The 18,228-nt window shown below is 52.6% G+C and overlaps 1 protein-coding gene across 1 annotated transcript in view; it reads left to right on the top strand.

The window, feature by feature from the left end:
• Nucleotides 1-107: 107 nt before the first annotated feature.
• The window catches only part of LOC139243605 (antigen peptide transporter 2-like), a gene marked incomplete at its 5' end in the record, with an annotated part of 45,240 nt that continues 27,119 nt past the window's right edge, over nt 108-18,228 (top strand). The window contains 5 exons of the mRNA XM_070870801.1: nt 108-222; nt 4,476-4,606; nt 9,714-9,919; nt 13,664-13,861; nt 14,580-14,708. Coding sequence (XP_070726902.1) covers nt 108-222; nt 4,476-4,606; nt 9,714-9,919; nt 13,664-13,861; nt 14,580-14,708 — 779 coding nt within the window. The remainder of the gene's footprint in view (nt 223-4,475; nt 4,607-9,713; nt 9,920-13,663; nt 13,862-14,579; nt 14,709-18,228) is intronic.

Here is an 18,228-nt window from a genome sequence, read left to right on the forward strand (position 1 = left end):
TCTCTCCCTCTCTCCCCCTCCCCCCTCTATCTCTATCTCTATCTCTATCTCTATCTCTATCGCTCCCTGGTGGATTTGCCTTAATCTGTATATTTGCTTCATTCCAGTGGAGATGTTTATTCCATATTACACGGGGAAAGTGATTGATGTGCTGGGCTCGCACTATAACCAGAAAGGCTTCCTCACCGCCATATTCTTCATGTTTGTGACGTCCATGGGAAGGTGAGGAATACTGAATGTCCGATAGTCACTGTTGGGATTGTCGAGGATTGCACTTGGGGTGAGGAGGGCCCGGGCTGAGGGAACAGATTCATGTCGTGGGTGATCAGACCTCAGCACAAAGTGACGAGCGAGTTCTGGTCAGCTTTTCAGCTGGAAGAAAGAGGGAGACAGAGAGCGACATGGACAGGTCATAAATACCTGAACCAGACGGCTCTGGAGTATCCCAGACACAGACTGAGTAGACCAGTCGGCCTCACTCGAGACCCCAATAGGGGTCGGCCTGTCAATGGAGCCTACAAATCCTCCCACTCAGCTCCATATAACCCTGCAACACAATCCCTCAACTGGTAGGGTGGAGGAGGAGTTAGGGTGGAGGAGGGGTTAGGGTGGGGATGCGGTTAGGGTGGGGGTGTGTTGGGGTTAGGGTGGGGGCTAGGCTGGGGTAGGGGTAGGTGATGGGTGGGCGTGGGTGATGGGGGGTTAGGGTGGGTACGAAGCGGGAAGAGGTCCTACAAGCTGAATTTAGGGAGCTAGGAGTTAAATTAAAAAGTAGGACCTCAAAAGGTAGTAATCTCTGGATTGCTACCAGTGCCACATACTAATCAGAGTAGAGGGAGCAGGATAGTTAGAATAAATACGTGGCTTGAGCAGTGGTGCAAGAGGGAGGGATTCAAATTCCTGGAACATTGGAACCAGTTCTGGGGGAAGTGGGACCTGTACAAAAGGGACGGTTTGCACTTGTGAAGGACTGGAACTGATGTCCTCAGGTTAACATTTCCTAATGCAGTTTGGGAGTGTTTAAACTAATATGGCAGGGGGATGGGAACCTATGGAGTGAGACAGGGCGAAGTAATATGGAGTCAGAAACAGATGGTAGAAAGGTAAAAAGCAATAGTGGAAGGCCGAGTAAACAAAGGCAAGAAACATAAAGGGCCACACTACATCATAATTCTAAAAGGACAAAGGACAAAAACAAGCCTGAAGACTTTGTGTCTTAATACAAGGAGTATCCATAATAAGGTGGATGAATTAACTGTGCAAATAGATGTTAACAGATATGATGTGATTGGGATTACAGAGACATGGCTGCAGGATGATCAGGGCTGGGAACTCAACATCCAAGGGTATTCAACATGAAGGAAGGATAGAATATAAGGAAAAGGAGGGGTAGCATTGCTGGTTAAAGAGGAGATTAATGCAATAGTTAGGAAGGACATCAGCTTGGATGATGTGGAATCTATATGGGTAGAGCTGCAGAACGCCAAAGGGCAAAAAACGTTAGTGGGAGTTGTGTACAGACCTCCAAACAGTAGTAGTGATGTTGGGGAGGGCATCAAACAGGAAATTAGGGGTACATGCAATAAAGGTGCAGCAGTTATCATGGGTGACTTTAACATGCATATAGATTGGGCTAACCAAACTGGAAGCAATACGGTGGAGGAGGATTTCCTGGAGTGCATAAGGGATGGTCCTGGAGTGCATAAGGGATGGTTTTCCAGACCAACATGTCGAGGAACCAACTAGGGGGGAGGCCATCTTAGACTGTGTGTTGTGTAATGAGAGAGGATTAATTAGCAATCTCGTTGTGCGAGGCCCCTTGGGGAAGAGTGACCATAATTTGGTGGAATTCTATATTAGGATTTAGAGACCATGGTCCAGAACTTAAAGAAGGGTAACTTTGAAGGTATGAGGCGTGAATTGGCTAGGACAGATTGGCGAATGATACTTAAGGGGTTGACTGTGGATGGGCAATGGCAGACATTTAGAGACCGCATGGATGAACTACATCCCTGTCTCGCATAAAAATAAAAAAGGGAAGGTGGCTCAACCGTGGCTATCAAGGGAAATCAGGGATAGTATTAAAGCCAAGGAAGTGGCATACAAATTGGCCAGAAATAGCAGCGAACCCGGGAACTGGGAGAAATTTAGAACTCAGCAGAGGAGGACAAAGGGTTTGATTAGGGCAGGGAAAATGGAGTACGAGAGGAAAGCTTGCAGGGAACATTAAGTCAGACTGCAAAAACTTCTATAGCTATGTAAAGAGAAAAAGGTTAGTAAAGACAAACATCGGTCCCCTGCAGTCAGAATCAAGGGAAGTCATAACGGGGAACAAAGAAATGGCAGACCAATTGAACAAGTACTTTGGTTCAGTATTCACTGAGGACACAAACAATCTTCCGGATATAAAAGGGGTCGGAGGGTCTAGTAAGGAGGAGGAACTGAGGGAAATCCTTATTAGTTGGGAGATTGTGTTGGGGAAATTGATGGGATTGAAGGCCGATAAATCCCCAGGGCCTGATGGTCTGCATTCCAGAGTACTTAAGGAGGTGGCCTTGGAAATAGCGGATGCATTGACAGTCATTTTCCAACATTACATAGACTCTGGATCAGTTCCTATGGAGTGGAGGGTAGCCAATGTAACCCCACTTTTTAAAAAAAGACGGGAGAGAGAAAACGGAATTATAGACCGGTCAGCCTGACATCGGTAGTGGGTAAAATGATGGAATCAATTATTAAGGATGTCATAGCAGCACATTTGGAAAGAGGTGACATGATAGGTCCAAGTCAGCATGGATTTGTGAAAGGGAAATCATGCTTGACAAATCTTCTGGAATTTTTTGAGGATGTTTCCAGTAGAGTGGACAAGGGAGAACCAGTTGAGGTGGTGTATTTGGACTTTCAGAAGGCTTTCGACAAGGTCCCACACAAGAGATAAATGTGCAAAGTTAAAGCACATGGGATTGGGGGTAGTATGCTGACGTGGATTGAGAACTGGTTGGCAGACAGGAAGCAAAGAGTAGGAGTAAATGGGTACTTTTCAGAATGACAGGCAGTGACTAGTGGGGTACCGCAAGGTTCTGTGCTGGGGCCCCAGCTGTTTACACTGTACGTTAATGATTTAGACGAGGGGATTACATGTAGTATCTCCAAATTTGCGGATGACACTAAGTTGGATGGCAGTGTGAGCTGCGAGGAGGATGCTATGAGGCTGCAGAGTGACTTGGATAGGTTAGGTGAGTGGACAAATGCATGGCAGATGAAGTATAATGTGGATAAATGTGAGGTTATCCATTTTGGTGGTAAAAACAGAGAAACAGACTATTATCTGAATGGTGACAGATTAGGAAAAGGGGAGTTGCAACGAGACCTGGGTGTCATGGTACATCAGTCATTGAAGGTTGGCATGCAGGTACAGCAGACGGTTAAGAAAGCAAATTGCATGTTGGCCTTCATAGCGAGGGGATTTGAGTACAGGGGCAGGGAGGTGTTGCTACAGTTGTACAGGGCCTTGGTGAGGCCACACCTGGAGTATTGTGTACAGTTTTGGTCTCCTAACCTGAGGAAGGACATTCTTGTTATTGAGGGAGTGCAGTGAAGGTTCACTAGACTGATTCTCGGGATGGCGGGACTGACATATCAAGAAAGACTGGATCAACTGGACTTGTATTCACTGGAGTTCAGAAGAATGAGAGGGGATCTCATAGAAATGTTTAAAATTCTGACGGGTTTAGACAGGTTAGATGCAGGAAGAATGTTCCCATTGTTGGGGAAGTCCAGAACCAGGGGTCACAGTCTAAGGATAAGAGGTAAGCCATTTCGGACCGAGATGATGAGAAACTTCTTCACCCAGAGAGTGGTGAACCTGTGGAATTCTCTACCACAGAAAGTTGTTGAGGCCAATTCACTAAATATATTTAAAAAGGAGTTAGATGAAGTCCTTACTACTAGGGGGATCAGGGGGTATGGCGAGAAAGCAGGAGTGGGGTACTGAAGTTGCATGTTCAGCCATGAACTCATTGAATGGCGTTGCAGGCTTGAAGGGCCGAATGGCCTACTCCTGCACCAATTTTCTATGTTTCTATGATGGGTTGGGGTGGGTGTTGGGGTGGGGAAGGGTTTGGGGTGGGGAAGGGGTTGGGGTGGGTGATGGGTTGGGGTGGTAAATATTTCCTCACCTATTACTGACCTTGGTCAGTAGACAGCCCACAGCCGTGTCCCCCGGCCCAGGGAGAGGTGCCTCTGACTGGCCCAAACCAGAGATGGGTGCAGATTGAGTAGAGGCAGGGTAAAGGACTGTGAGCAGTGGTTCAGGAATTGGCCCTGGTTACCATGTCCATGTCGGCCTTAGGATGCGAGCTCCAGTAGAGAAGTGCAAGGGGCTGGCAGAGATGGTCTCAGCCCGAGCACAGTAACTCCGGATCCTGCTCAGATCTTTGCCTGAACGTTTCTGACTGAAGGAATTGTTTCTCCAGCTCCATTTCAGCTGGTCTCCGGGGCGGCCTCTTCATGTTCACAATGTCCAGACTCAACAAACGGGTTCGGAATCAGCTCTTCACTTCGCTGGTACAGCAGGAGATCGGCTTCTTCGAGGCAACTCGGACTGGTAGGGATAAAGAGCCGCTCTTTAATATCAGTAAAGCTCTTGGCACTCCAATCGCACTGTTAGTAATGAATAAACACTGACAGCGCTGCAGCTGTTAGTCATATTGGGCTTAAGTTTCGCCCTGAGTTGCTCCTATTTTTTTGGAGCAACTAGTTTGGAATGGAGCATCTTAGAAATTCAATTCTCGGCATTTAGTTTGCTCCAGTTATAGTCAGTTCGAACAGTTACATTTTAGAGCAGATTCTTTTTCAAAAGGGGGCGTGTCCGGCCACTTACGCCTGTTTTGCAAGTTTAGGCAGCGAAAACTTACTCCAAACTAACTTGGAATGGAGTAAGTGTAGATTTTTGTACGCTCAGAAAAACCTTACCTACACTTAGAAATCACGCGTAGGGAACGAGAGATGGCGGGTGGTTTATAAACATTAAACACTTCACTTTTACAGATAAAGAGCCATCATCAATAATAAATGATAAATAAATCAATAAATCAACCAAAAAAAAAAATCACTCAAATAAAAAATTATTTCTACTCACCGACTGCAACAACGGGGAGAAGAGAGGGTGGGGGGGGGGGGGAGAAGGTGGGGTGGGTGGAGAGAAGGTGGGGGGGGTGGAGAGAAGGTGGGGGGGGGGTGGAGAGAAGGTGGGGTGGGTGGAGAGAAGGTGGGGAGGGGTGGAGAGAAGGTGGGGGGGGTGGAGAGAAGGTGGGGGGGGGGTGGAGAGAAGGTGGGGGGGGGGGAGAGAAGAGAGGGTGGGGGGGGGGAGAGAAGAGAGGGTGGGGGGGGGAGAGAAGAGAAGGTGGGGGGGGGAGAGAAGAGAAGGTGGGGGGGGGGAGAGAAGAGAAGGTGGGGGGGGGAGAGAAGAGAAGGTGGGGGGGGGGGAGAAGAGAAGGTGGGGGGGGGGGGAGAGAAGAGAGGGTGGGGGGGGGGAGAGAAGAGAAGGTGGGGGGGGGGAGAGAAGAGAAGGTGGGGGGGGGGGAGAGAAGAGAAGGTGGGGGGGGTGGAGAGAAGGTGGGGGGGGTGGAGAGAAGGTGGGGGGGGGTGGAGAGAAGGTGGGGGGGGTGGAGAGAAGGTGGGGGGGGGGGTGGAGAGAAGGTGGGGGGGGGGAGAGAAGAGAGGGTGGGGGGGGGAGAGAAGAGAAGGTGGGGGGGGGAGAGAAGAGAAGGTGGGGGGGGGGGAAGAGAAGAGAAGGTGGGGGGGGGAGAGAGAAGAGAAGGTGGGGGGGGAGGGAAGAGAAGAGAAGGTGGGGGGGGGAGAGAGAAGAGAAGGTGGGGGGGGAGAGAGAAGAGAAGGTGGGGGAGGTGGAGAGAAGGTGGAGGGGGGGTGGAGAGAGGGTGGGGGGGGGAGAGAAGAGAAGGTGGGGGGGGGGAGAGAAGAGAAGGTGGGGGGGTGGAGAGAAGGTGGGGGGGGGTGGAGAGAAGGTGGGGTGGGGGAGAGAAGAGAAGGTGGGGGGGGGAGAGAAGAGAAGGTGGGCGGGGGTGGAGAGAAGGTGGGGGGGTGGAGAGAAGGTGGGGGGGGTGGAGAGAAGGTGGGGGGGATGGAGAGAAGGTGGGGGGGATGGAGAGAAGGTGGGGGGTGGGGAGAGAAGAGAGGGTGGGGGGGGGGGAGAGAAGAGAAGGTGGGGGGGGGAGAGAAGAGAAGGTGGGGGGGAGAGAAGAGAAGGTGGGGGGGGGGAGAGAGAAGAGAAGGTGGGGGGGGAGAGAGAAGAGAAGGTGGGGGGGGTGGAGAGAAGGTGGCGGGGGTTGGAGAGAGGGTGGAGGGGGGGGTGGAGAGAGGGTGGGGGGGGGAGAGAAGAGAAGGTGGGGGGGGGGGGGGAGAGAAGAGAAGGTGGGGGGGTGGAGAGAAGGTGGGGGGGGGGAGAGAAGAGAAGGTGGGGGGGGAGAGAAGAGAGGGTGGGGGGGGAAGAGAAGAGAGGGTGGGGGGGGGAGAAGAGAGGGTGGGGGGGAGAAGACAGGGTGGGGGGGGGAGAAGAGAAGGTGGGGGGGGGGAGAGGAGAGGGTGGGTGGGGAGAAGAGAAGAGAGGGTGGGGGGAGAAGAGAAGGTGGCGGGGGGGAGAGAAGGTGGGGGGTGGAGAGAAGGTGGGGGGGGAGAGAAGGTGGGGGGGGAGAGAAGAGAGGGTGGGGGGGGGAGAAGAGAGGGGGGGGGGAGAAGAGAGGGTGGTGGGGGGGGGGGAGAAGAGAGGGTGGGGGGGGGAAGAGAGGGTGGGGGGGGGAGAAGAGAGGGTGGGGGGGGAGAAGAGAGGGTGGGGGGGAGGGGAGAAGAAAGGGTGGGGGGGGAGAAGAGAGGGTGGGGGGGGAGAAGAGAGGGTGGGGGGGGGGGAGAAGAGAAGGTGGGGGGGGGAGAAGAGAAGGTGGGGGGGGGAGAAGAGAAGGTGGGGGGGGAGAAGAGAAGGTGGGGGGGGAGAAGAGAAGGTGGGGGGGGGAGAAGAGAGGGTGGGGGGGTGGGGAGAAGAGAGGGTGGGGGGGGAAGAAGAGAAGGTGGGGGGGGGGAGAGAGAGGGTGGGGGGGGGAAGAAGAGAAGGTGGGGGGGTGGAGAGAAGAGAGGGTGGGGGGGAGAAGAGAAGGTGACGGGGGGGGGGAGAAGAGAGGGTGGGGGGGAGAAGAGAAGGTGGGGGGGGCGAGAGAAGAGAGGGTGGGGGGGTGGAGAGAAGAGGGGGGAGAAGAGAAGGTGGGGGGGAGAGAAGAGAGAGTGGGGGGGGAGAGGAGAGGGTGGGGGGGGGAGAGGAGAGGGTGGGGGGGGCGAGAGAAGAGAAGGTGGGGGGGTGGAGAGAAGAGAGGGTGGGGGGGAGAAGAGAAGGTGGCGGGGGGGAGAGAAGAGAAGGTGGGGGGGCGAGAGAAGAGAGGGTGGGGGGGCGAGAGAAGAGAGGGTGGGGGGGGAGAAGAGAAGGTGGGGGGAGAGAGAAGAGAGGGTGGGGGGGCGAGAGAAGAGAGGGTGGGGGGCGAGAGAAGAGAGGGTGGGGGGGAGAAGAGAAGGTGGGGGGGTGGAGAGAAGAGAGGGTGGGGGGGGAGAAGAGAAGGTGGGGGGGGTGGAGAGAAGAGAGGGTGGGGGGGTGGAGAGAAGAGAGGGTGGGGGGGAGAAGAGAAGGTGGCGGGGGGGGGGGAGAGTGGGAGATGAATGGGGGAGGAGAGAGAAGGAGGAACTGAAGGATATCTTTATTAGGCAGGAAATTGTGTTCGGGAAATTGATGGGATTAAAGGCCGATAAATCCCCGGGGCCTGATAGTCTGCATCCCAGAGTACTTAAGGAAGTGGCCCTCGAAGTCGTAGATGTATTGGTGATCATTTTCCAACAGTCTATCGACTCTGGATCAGTTCCTATGGACTGGAGGGCAGCTAATGTAACGCCACTTTTTAAAAAAGGAGGGAGAGAGAAAACAGGTAATTATAGACCGGTTAGCCTGACATCAGCAGTGGGGAAAATGTTGGAATCAATTATTCAGGATGAAATAGCACCACATTTGGAAAGCAGTGACAGGATCGATCCAAGTCAGCATGGATTTATGAAAGGGAAATCATGCTTGACGAATCTTCTGGAATTTTTTGAGGATGTAACTAGCAGAGTGGACAAGGGAGAACCAGTGGATGTGATGTATTTGAACTTTCAAAAGGCTTTTGATAAGGTCCCACACAGGAGATTGGTGTGCAAAATCAAAGCGCATGGTATTGGGGGTAATGTACTGACGTGGATAGAGAACCGGTTGGCAGACAGGAAGCAGAGAGTCGGGATAAACGGGTCGTTTACAGAATGGCTGGCAGTGACAAGTAGAGTGCCGCAGGGCTCAGTGCTGGGACCCTAGCTCTTTACAATATACATTAATGATTTAGATGAAGGAATTGAGTGTAATATCTCCAAGTTTGCAGACGACACTAAACTGGGTGGTGGTGTGAGCTGCGAGGAGGATGCTAAGAGGCTGCAGGGTGACTTGGACAGGTTAGGTGAGTGGGCAAATGCATGGCAGATGCAGTATAATGTGGATAAATGTGAGGTTATCCATTTTGGGGGCAAAAACATGAAGGCAGAATATTATCTGAATGGCAGCAGATTAGGAAAAGGGGAGGTACAACGAGACCTGGGTGTCATGGTTCATCAGTCATTAAAAGTTGGCATGCAGGTACAGCAGGCGGTGAAGAAGGCAAATGGCATGTTGGCCTTCATAGCTAGGGGATTTGAGTATAGGAGCAGGGAAGTCTTACTGCAGTTGTATAGGGCCTTAGTGAGGCCTCACCTGGAATATTGTGTTCAGTTTTGGTCTCCTAATCTGAGGAAAGACGTTTTTGCTCTTGAGGGAGTGCAGCGAAGGTTCACCAGACTGATTCCAGGGATGGCAGGACTGACATATGAGGAGAGACTGGATCAACTGGGTCTTTATTCACTGGAGTTTAGAAGGATGAGAGGGGATCTCATAGAAACGTATAAGATTCTGACGGGACTGGACAGGTTAGATGCAAGAAGAATTTTCCCGATGTTTGGGAAGTCCAGAACCAGGGGTCACAGTCTTAGGATAAGGGGTAGACCATTTAGGACTGAGATGAGGAGAAACTTCTTCACTCAGAGAGTTGTTAACCTGTGGAATTCCCTGCCGCAGAGAGTTGTTGATGCCTGTTCATTGGATATATTCAAGAGGTCGTTAGATATGGCCCTTACAGCTAAGGGGATCAAGGGGTATGGAGAGAAAGCAGGAAAGGGGTACTGTGGTGAATGATCAGCCATGATCTTATTGAATGGTGGTGCAGGCTCGAAGGGCCGAATGGCCGAATGGCCTACTCCTGCACCTATTTTCTATGTTTCTATGTTCTGTGTGCACATAGCCTCCTTATCTTAACACTGTTACAGGAATATTATAGTTTAGCATTGTCCCAGGACATCTTGTCTGGGGTCTGAAAGTTGCTGATTGGAGACATCTGCTGAACGTGCCTTTTTGTGTGTTTCTGTGTGAGGAAATGCATTCATGTCAGTTAACTAGGAATGTGGTCAAGTCGGCTAGCTAAGTTCCCCATATGCTTTGCGGAATCTCTGGCAGACATTTTATATGTACCTTGCAGGTGCCTTTGCCTTCGGAAACGCCCTCCAGCACACACTTGTGTAACTAGTACTGTTGTATCCCTCAGGCGATATCACGTCCCGCCTCTCCACTGACACCGCCCTCATGAGTCGCTCCATTGCAGCCAATGTGAATATTTTCCTGCGCAGTTTGGTGAAGACAATTGGGGTGCTGTCCTTCATGTTTACCTTGTCCTGGCAGCTGACCTTGCTGATGTTTATCGAGTCTCCCCTCACTGTGGTGATTCAGAAGTTGTATAATCAGTATCACATGGTAAGTGTACATTCCTCACATTGGGAACCCAAGCTTGCTTTGTCTTTTTCCATTTGTGCTCCCACTTTTAAAGATTGGTGTACCTCTGAAGTCTCTGCTGCTTTGAAATGTTACCATTTTGTGTTTATTTCCTCTCTTTATTCATCCTCTCAGCATGTATCACTTCACATTTCTGTCCATGGCAGATGGAGTTCAGTGCGGGGAAGTGTGAAGTGATGCCCTTTGGGAGGACTAATATGGAAGGACAGTGTATGATAAATGGCATGGTTTTGGAAAGTGTCGATGAGCAGAGAGACCTCGGTGTCCTTATACACAAATCCTTAAAGGTGGCAGGGCAAGCTGATCAGGTGGTTAAAAAGTCAATGTGTTACTGGGGTTTAGAAATAGAGAGATAGAATATAAAATATCATGCTAGAACTTTATACATCTCCTTCGATTCCTTTCTCCCATGTCTACTTATCTATGCTGTTTGCCTCAAGTACTCACTGTGAATCTTTTTTGCATCTTCTCCAGTGCCTCTGTTTCCTTTTTATAATATGGAAACCAGTATTGCAAGGCCGGGGCTGGGGGCTCGACATCCGGGGGTGTTCGGCATTTGGGAAGGATTCTGACGGGACGGGTCGGGTTGGGTGCAGGGGGAGTATTCCCGGTGTTGGGTGGGTCCTGAGTCAGGGGGGTGGGTGGCACGCTCTTGGGATGGGTGGTGGGATGTTTGGGGCTGGGATTGGGAGAGACTTCTTCACTCGGGGAGTTGTTGGCCTGTGGGGTTCCCTGCCGCCGAGAGTTGTTGATGCCAGTTTATTGGATGTGTTCGGGAGGGAGTTGGATGTGGTCCTTGCGGCTGGGGGGGTCGGGGGTGTGGAGGGGGCGTGGGAGGAGGTGCTGGGGTGGGTGATCAGCCATGATCTTGTTGAATGGCGGTGCAGGCTCGAAGGGCCGAATGGCCTACTCCTGCACCTATTTTCTATGTGGTCTAACCAAGGTTCAACACAAATTTAACATAATGTCTCTGCTTTTCAATTCTCTCCCTCTAGAAACAAACCCCAGTGCTTGGTTTGCTTTTTTTCTGGCCTGCACCACTACTTTTAGCGATTTCTGAATCTGCATCCCCAGATCCCTTTGCTCCTCTAGCCCATTTAGACACGGCCTAGAAATTTGAACCTTTAGCGCGGCCTTAAGGCTGATTTTGAAGAAGAAATGACGGCTGCCTCGCTTCCTGAAGGGAATTATCAGCCATGCTCGTATTGAATGGTGGTGCAGGTTCGAAGGGCTGAATGGCCTGCTCCTGCACCTATTTTGTTTCTGGCGCGGAAGGCAGCGGCCGCCATCTTGGGCAGGTCGGCAGTGCTGCTATTGCCTGCGCTCGGCGAAAGCGTGACGGCAATCGGCGTGCAACTCCGAATTGAGGCACGCTCAGCGATTTTGGTCACCGCTCCCCTACTGCCCTCTCCCAAGCAGGCCTGTGTGTGCAGCCGCTGACAGGGCGGTGAACTATAAACCGTACGGTAAACGGCTACTGAGTTAACCTGAGTGACCATGATCAGCTGAGACTATCGAATTCGTGAAAACTGCTTCCGATCAGACGCATCAAATCTCCCCCTTGGTCAGTCAAACAGTATAGGTGATAAATACTTTTAAAATAAACAATACTGTACAACAGTTGTAATAATCTCAGGAAAAAAAATCTTAAAATGTTATGCATTGGGTTTTCTAGTTTAGGAACAGATCAAATAAGCAAAGTTTTGAAGCTTGTTTTTAAAAGGCCAAAAATGAAGGAATATTTAACACCATATTCTCACCGTGCGTTCTTCAAAAGTCTCTTGTTAAATATTTAATTGAACTCTTCTGCACAATTAATACCAGTAAACTAGTGACCAAGAGGTTCGTGGTTCCCAAATAAAAAAATCTATTTCAATGGATTTCTGGTGCAATGGTTTATCGAATATCACTGTGCAAGCACTCCGTGCCGATCCTTGAACTGCTGCTGGTACCATCAAATAGAGCGTGTTAGGCGGGAGCTTCTGCTCTCCGCTCATGTAACTAAGCAGCACCCACATGCTGCCACCGGTGCTCCTGTGAACGGGCGGGCGCTAACCGGCAGCGCTCCTGCGGGCGGGCGTTAACCGGCAGCGTCCTGTGGGCGGGCGTTAACCGGCAGCGCTCCTGCGGGCGGGCGTTAACCGGCAGCGCTCCTGCGGGCGGGCGTTAACCGGCAGCGTCCTGCGGGCGGGCGTTAACCGGCAGCGTCCTGTGGGCGGGCGTTAACCGGCAGCGCTCCTGTGAGCGGGCGTTAACCGGCAGCGTCCTGCGGGCGGGCGTTAACCGGCAGCGTCCTGTGGGCGGGCGTTAACCGGCAGCGCTCCTGAGGGCGGGCGTTAACCGGCAGCGCTCCTGAGGGCGGGCGTTAACCGGCAGCGCTCCTGCGGGCGGGCGTTAACCGGCAGCGTCCTGCGGGCGGGCGTTAACCGGCAGCGCTCCTGAGGGCGGGCGTTAACCGGCAGCGCTCCTGTGGGCGGGCGTTAACCGGCAGCGTCCTGCGGGCGGGCGTTAACCGGCAGCGTCCTGCGGGCGGGCGTTAACCGGCAGCGTCCTGCGGGCGGGCGTTAACCGGCAGCGCTCCTGCGGGCGGGCGTTAACCGGCAGCGCTCCTGCGGGCGGGCGTTAACCGGCAGCGCTCCTGAGGGCGGGCGTTAACCGGCAGCGCTCCTGCGGGCGGGCGTTAACCGGCAGCGTCCTGCGGGCGGGCGTTAACCGGCAGCGTCCTGCGGGCGGGCGTTAACCGGCAGCGTCCTGCGGGCGGGCGTTAACCGGCAGCGTCCTGCGGGCGGGCGTTAACCGGCAGCGCTCCTGCGGGCGGGCGTTAACCGGCAGCGCTCCTGTGGGCGGGCGTTAACCGGCAGCGCTCCTGAGGGCGGGCGTTAACCGGCAGCGTCCTGCGGGCGGGCGTTAACCGGCAGCGTCCTGCGGGCGGGCGTTAACCGGCAGCGCTCCTGAGGGCGGGCGTTAACCGGCAGCGCTCCTGTGGGCGGGCGTTAACCGGCAGCGTCCTGCGGGCGGGCGTTAACCGGCAGCGCTCCTGAGGGCGGGCGTTAACCGGCAGCGTCCTGCGGGCGGGCGTTAACCGGCAGCGTCCTGCGGGCGGGCGTTAACCGGCAGCGTCCTGTGGGCGGGCGTTAACCGGCAGCGTCCTGCGGGCGGGCGTTAACCGGCAGCGTCCTGTGGGCGGGCGTTAACCGGCAGCGCTCCTGAGGGCGGGCGTTAACCGGCAGCGCTCCTAACCGGCAGCGCTCCTGCGGGCGGGCGGGCGTTAACCGGCAGCGCTCCTAACCGGCAGCGCTCCTGTGGGCGGGCAGGCGTTAACCGGCAGCGCTCCTGCAGGCAAGCGTTAACCGGCAGTGTTTTGTGGGCGGGCGGGCGTTAACCGGCAGTGCTCCTGAGGGCGGGCGTTAACCGGCAGCGCTCCTGAGGGTGGGCGTTAACCGGCAGCGTTCCTGAGGGCGGGCGTTACCGGGCAGCGCTCCTGCGGGCGGGCAGGCGCTAACCGTGGTCCGTGCTGACACCACCTGTTTGTGGGCTGAATGGGATTTCTAGGCTGAGTGGGGCCTCCTTATCCCTCCTATCACAATGTAACACCTCACACATATCTCTGCAAATTTATTCACTTTTTACATGCCCAATAATATCCTGCACCATTTTTCCAAGAAACTCTACTGTGATTGAAGCTTGTGTTTTGTTTTGGGTCAGAAACTGGTGGTGCAGGTGCAGGATTCCATCGCCAGGTCAAACCAAATGGCTGGGGAGATTGTCTCCTCCATTACGACAGTTCGCAGTTTCGGGACTGAGGACAAGGAGTCGGAACTGTTCGAGCAGAAACTGCATGAAACGCACCAACTCAAGACCAAACGTGACATTGTCAGAGCGGTGTATCTCGTATGTCACAGGGTAAGTGTACAGGGCAGTGCTGTGTCCCTCACTGTGTGTGTACAGGGGCAGTGCCGTGCCCCTCACTGTGTGTGTACAGGGGCAGTGCCGTGCCCCTCACTGTGTGTGTACAGGGGCAGTGCCGTGTCGCTCAGTGTGTGTGTACAGGGCAGTGCCGTGTCCCTCACTGTGTGTGTACAGGGCAGTACCGTGTCGCTCACTGTGTGTGTACAGGGGCAGTGCCGTGTCCCTCACTGTGTGTGTACAGGGGCAGTGCCGTGTCCCTCACTGTGTGTGTACAGGGGCAGTGCCGTGTCCCTCAGTGTGTGTGTACAGGGGCAGTGCCGTGCCCCTCACTGTGTGTGTACAGGGGCAGTGCCGTGTCCCTCACTGTGTGTGTACAGGGGCAGTGCCGTGCCCCTCACTGTGTGTGTACAGGGGCAGTGCCGTGTCGCTCAGTGTGTGTGTACAGGGCAGTGCCGTGTCCCTCACTGTGTGTGTACAGGGGCAGTGCCGTGTCGCTCACTGTGTGTGTACAGGGGCAGTGCCGTGTCCCTCACTGTGTGTGTACAGGGGCAGTGCCGTGTCCCTCACTGTGTGTGTACAGGGGCAGTGCCGTGTCCCTCAGTGTGTGTGTACAGGGGCAGTGCCGTGTCCCTCAGTGTGTGTGTACAGGGGCAGTGCCGTGTCCCTCACTGTGTGTGTTGTCTGATCACTTCCCTTTCCTGTGTTTACGCAGCACGTGCAGCTTGCGATGCAGCTGATCATGCTGTACTGCGGACATTACCTGATACGGACTGGTCACATGACCAGTGGGAAGCTCATCGCTTTCATCCTTTATCAAATGAATTTTGGAACTTACGTGGCGGTAAGTTTAACCCTTGATGTCTTTCCTTTCTCTCCTGGGATAACTCAGGCGTCCCGATTGGTGTGTAGGAGAGGAATGTGGATCTCGGTAATTCCAGAGCATATATAGCTGGTCCATTCTCTTCTCAAAGTGCAGGAGTATGAGGCCTGGATTGCAAACCTAAATTACTGCAGTCCGCAGTTTAACGGGAAAGGTTGGATGTTAGCTGGAAGGACATGAAAGGCTGGGGATTTCCGGACTCCTACACCTTCCTCATCTGGTTAAGTGAAAGGTCTGTGTGAATAGAGTGGAGAACAGTTCTCACTGCACACTTCTGTTTTCCTGCAATGTTCTGTGTATTCCCGCTACGTTCCCTGTCCGTTCCCGCTACGTTCCCTGTCCGTTCCCGCTACGTTCCCAGTGGCTGAAGAGCTCCTCCCAGAGTCGCAATGCGGATTCCGCCCACGAAGGGCCACAACGGACATGATCTTCATCACACGACACATCCAAGAAATTGCAAGGACATGGTTTTCTTTGACCTCACAAAGTCCTTCGACTCTGTCAACCATGAGGGGATTGTGGAGTTTCCTCCTCAAATTCAGCTGTCCTCAGAAGTTAGTCACCATCCTCCACCTGCTTCACGATGACATGCAGGCCGTGATCCTGACCAACAGATCCACCACAGACTCAATCCACATCCGGACCAGGGTCAAGCAGGGCTGCATCATCGATCTTCCTCACTGCAATGCTTCATCTTACCTTTAACAAGCTCCCTGCTGTGGGGAGTTAATCTACAGGACAAGCGAGAAATTGTTCAGCCTCCTACGCCTCCAGTCCAGATCCAAGGTTGTTCCAACCTCCGTCAGTGAATTACAATATGCAGGTGACGCTTGCGTTTGTGCACACTCGGAGTCCGAACTCCAAACCATCCTTGACACCTTCACTGAAGCGTCTGAGAGTCTGGGCCTTATATTAAACATCCGTAAGACAAAGGTTCTCTACCAACCTGCTCCCACCACACAGCGCTGCCCCCGATCCATGACAAGACCTTGGACAATGTGGACCACGTCCCATACCTTGGGAACCTACTATCAGCAAGGACAGACATCGATGACTAAGTCCAACACCGCCTCCAGTGTGCCAATGCTTTGACCGCCTGAGGAAAAGGGTGTTTGAAGACCAGGATCTCAAACCCGGCACCAGGCTCATGGTCTACAGAGCTGTAGAGAGACCCAACCTTCTATATGTTTCAGGGACATGGACTATGTACAGTAAGCACTTCAAAGCACTGGAGAAGTACCACCAATGCTGCCTCCACAAAATCCTGCACCAAAGTCACTCAGGCCAACTTCCCCAGCATCAAAGTATTGACCACGTTCGACCAGCTCCGCTGGGCGGGCCACACCGTCCGCATGCCCGATACTACACTCCCAGAACAAGTACTCTACTCCGAACTACGTCACGGCTAGCGAGTCCCGAGAGGGCAGAGAAAACGCTTCAAGGACACCCTCAAATCCTCATCGAAAAAATGTAACATCCTCACCGTCTCTTGGGAATCCCTGGCCTAAGACCGCTCAAAGTGGAGGAGAAGCATCCGAGAAGGCGCTGAACACTTCGAGTCTCTTCGTCAGGAGCACGCGGACGCCAAATACAAACAGCGGAAGGAGCGTATGACAAGCCAGGCACCCCACCCACCCGTTCCTCCAACCACCGTCTGCCCCTCCTGTGACAGAGACTGTCGGTCCCGTATCGGACTCATCAGTCACCTGAGAACTCATGGTGTAGAGTGAGTCATCCCCGACTCCGGGGGACTGCCTCAGAAGGAGAAGTGCCACACAACACGATGGAGGTTGTCCTCCGTGTGAAGTCAGGACTTCGTCTCCACAAGGTCTGTGCGGTGGTCACTCCTACTAATACTGTCAGGGACAGATGCATCTGCGACAGGTAGATTGAGGAGGCTGAGGTCAAGTAGGTTTTTCCTCTGGTGTTAGTTCTCTCACCACCTGCCGCAGGCCCAGTCTGCTGCTTGTGTTTCATATGTTGCTTGTGTCCGTGTGGTGTGTCCATGTGTCGCCCGTGGGCTTTAATTTCTTGAGGCATTTCTGGGGGAGATGGGATCTGTACAAACCGGACGGGTTGCACCTCAACAGCGCCGGGACCAATATCCTCACGGGGAGCTTTGCTCATGCTGTTGGGGAGGGTTTAAACTAGCTTGGTAGGGGGATGGGAACCTGAGAACAAATTCAACAGGGAAGGAAGTAAAGCAGAAGTTGGATAGCAAGAATCTAGAAAGTGAATCTGTAAGACAGAGGAAACAGGGTTTAGTATGTAGTAAGGAAGGAGGTCTTCCTGTGCTGAATGGTATATACTTTAATGCAAGGAGTATAGTGAATAAGGCGGATGAGCTAAGAGCACAGGTAGACACTTGGGAGTATGACATTATAGCCATTACAGAAACACGGCTGAAAGAGGGGCAGGTTTGGCAGATCAATATTCCTGGCTACAAGATTTTTAGACAAGATAGAGAGGGGGTAAAAAGTGGGGGGTGGGGTGGCCGCGATATTGATTAAAGAAACTATTACAGCGTTGAGGAGGGATGATATTTTAGAGGGATCATCAACTGAGACCATATGGGTCGAATTGAAAAATAACAAGGTGGCGATCACACTGCTGGGAGTGTATTATAGACCCCCAAACAGTGGGAGGGAGATAGAGGAGCAAATATGTAGGCAAATTGCTGTGAAGTCCAAAAACCATAGGGTAGTAATAGTAGGGAGTTTTAACTATCCTAATATTGATTGGGACAAATATAGTGTGAAGGATATAGAAGGTATGGAATTCTTCAAATGTATTCAAGAGAACTTTTTTAGTCAGTATGTAGCAAGCCCAACACGAGAGGGACCGGTCTTGGATTGAGTTTTGGGGACTGAAGCTGGGTAGGTTGAAGGGATATTAGTGGGGGTGCACTTGGGTGCCAGTGACCATAATTCAGTCAGATTCAAGTTGGTTATGGATAAGGACAAGGATAGACCTGGAATAAAAGTTCTGAATTGGGAAAAAGCTAATTTTGCTAAGTTGAGTGATTTGGTCACATTGGACTGGAAACAGCTACTTGTGGGTAAATCAGTGTCAGAACAGTGGGAGGCATTCAAGGAGGAGATCTGGAAGGCTCAGGCCAAACATGTGGCCTTAAAGAAAAAGGCTGTGAAAAATAATTCTAGAGTCCCCTGGATGTCTAGGGACTTACAGGGGAGGATAAAGGGAAAAAAGGGACGCTTATGTCATATACCGACGGCTAAATACTATAGAATCTTTAGAGGAATATAGAAAGTTAAGAGGCAAAATTAAAAAGGATATTAGGAATTCTAAGAGAGAGCATGACAAATTCTTGGCCAGTAAAATTAAGGAAAACCCAAAGATGTTCTATAAATATATTAAAAGTAAGAGGGTAACTAAAGAAAGGATAGGGCCTATTAGAAACCATGAGGGTAATCTTTGTGTGGAGGCAGAACATGTTGGTAGGGTTCTTAATGAATACTTT

Source organism: Pristiophorus japonicus, unplaced genomic scaffold, assembly GCF_044704955.1.
Source record: "Pristiophorus japonicus isolate sPriJap1 unplaced genomic scaffold, sPriJap1.hap1 HAP1_SCAFFOLD_1750, whole genome shotgun sequence".
Taxonomy (NCBI): domain Eukaryota; kingdom Metazoa; phylum Chordata; class Chondrichthyes; family Pristiophoridae; genus Pristiophorus; species Pristiophorus japonicus.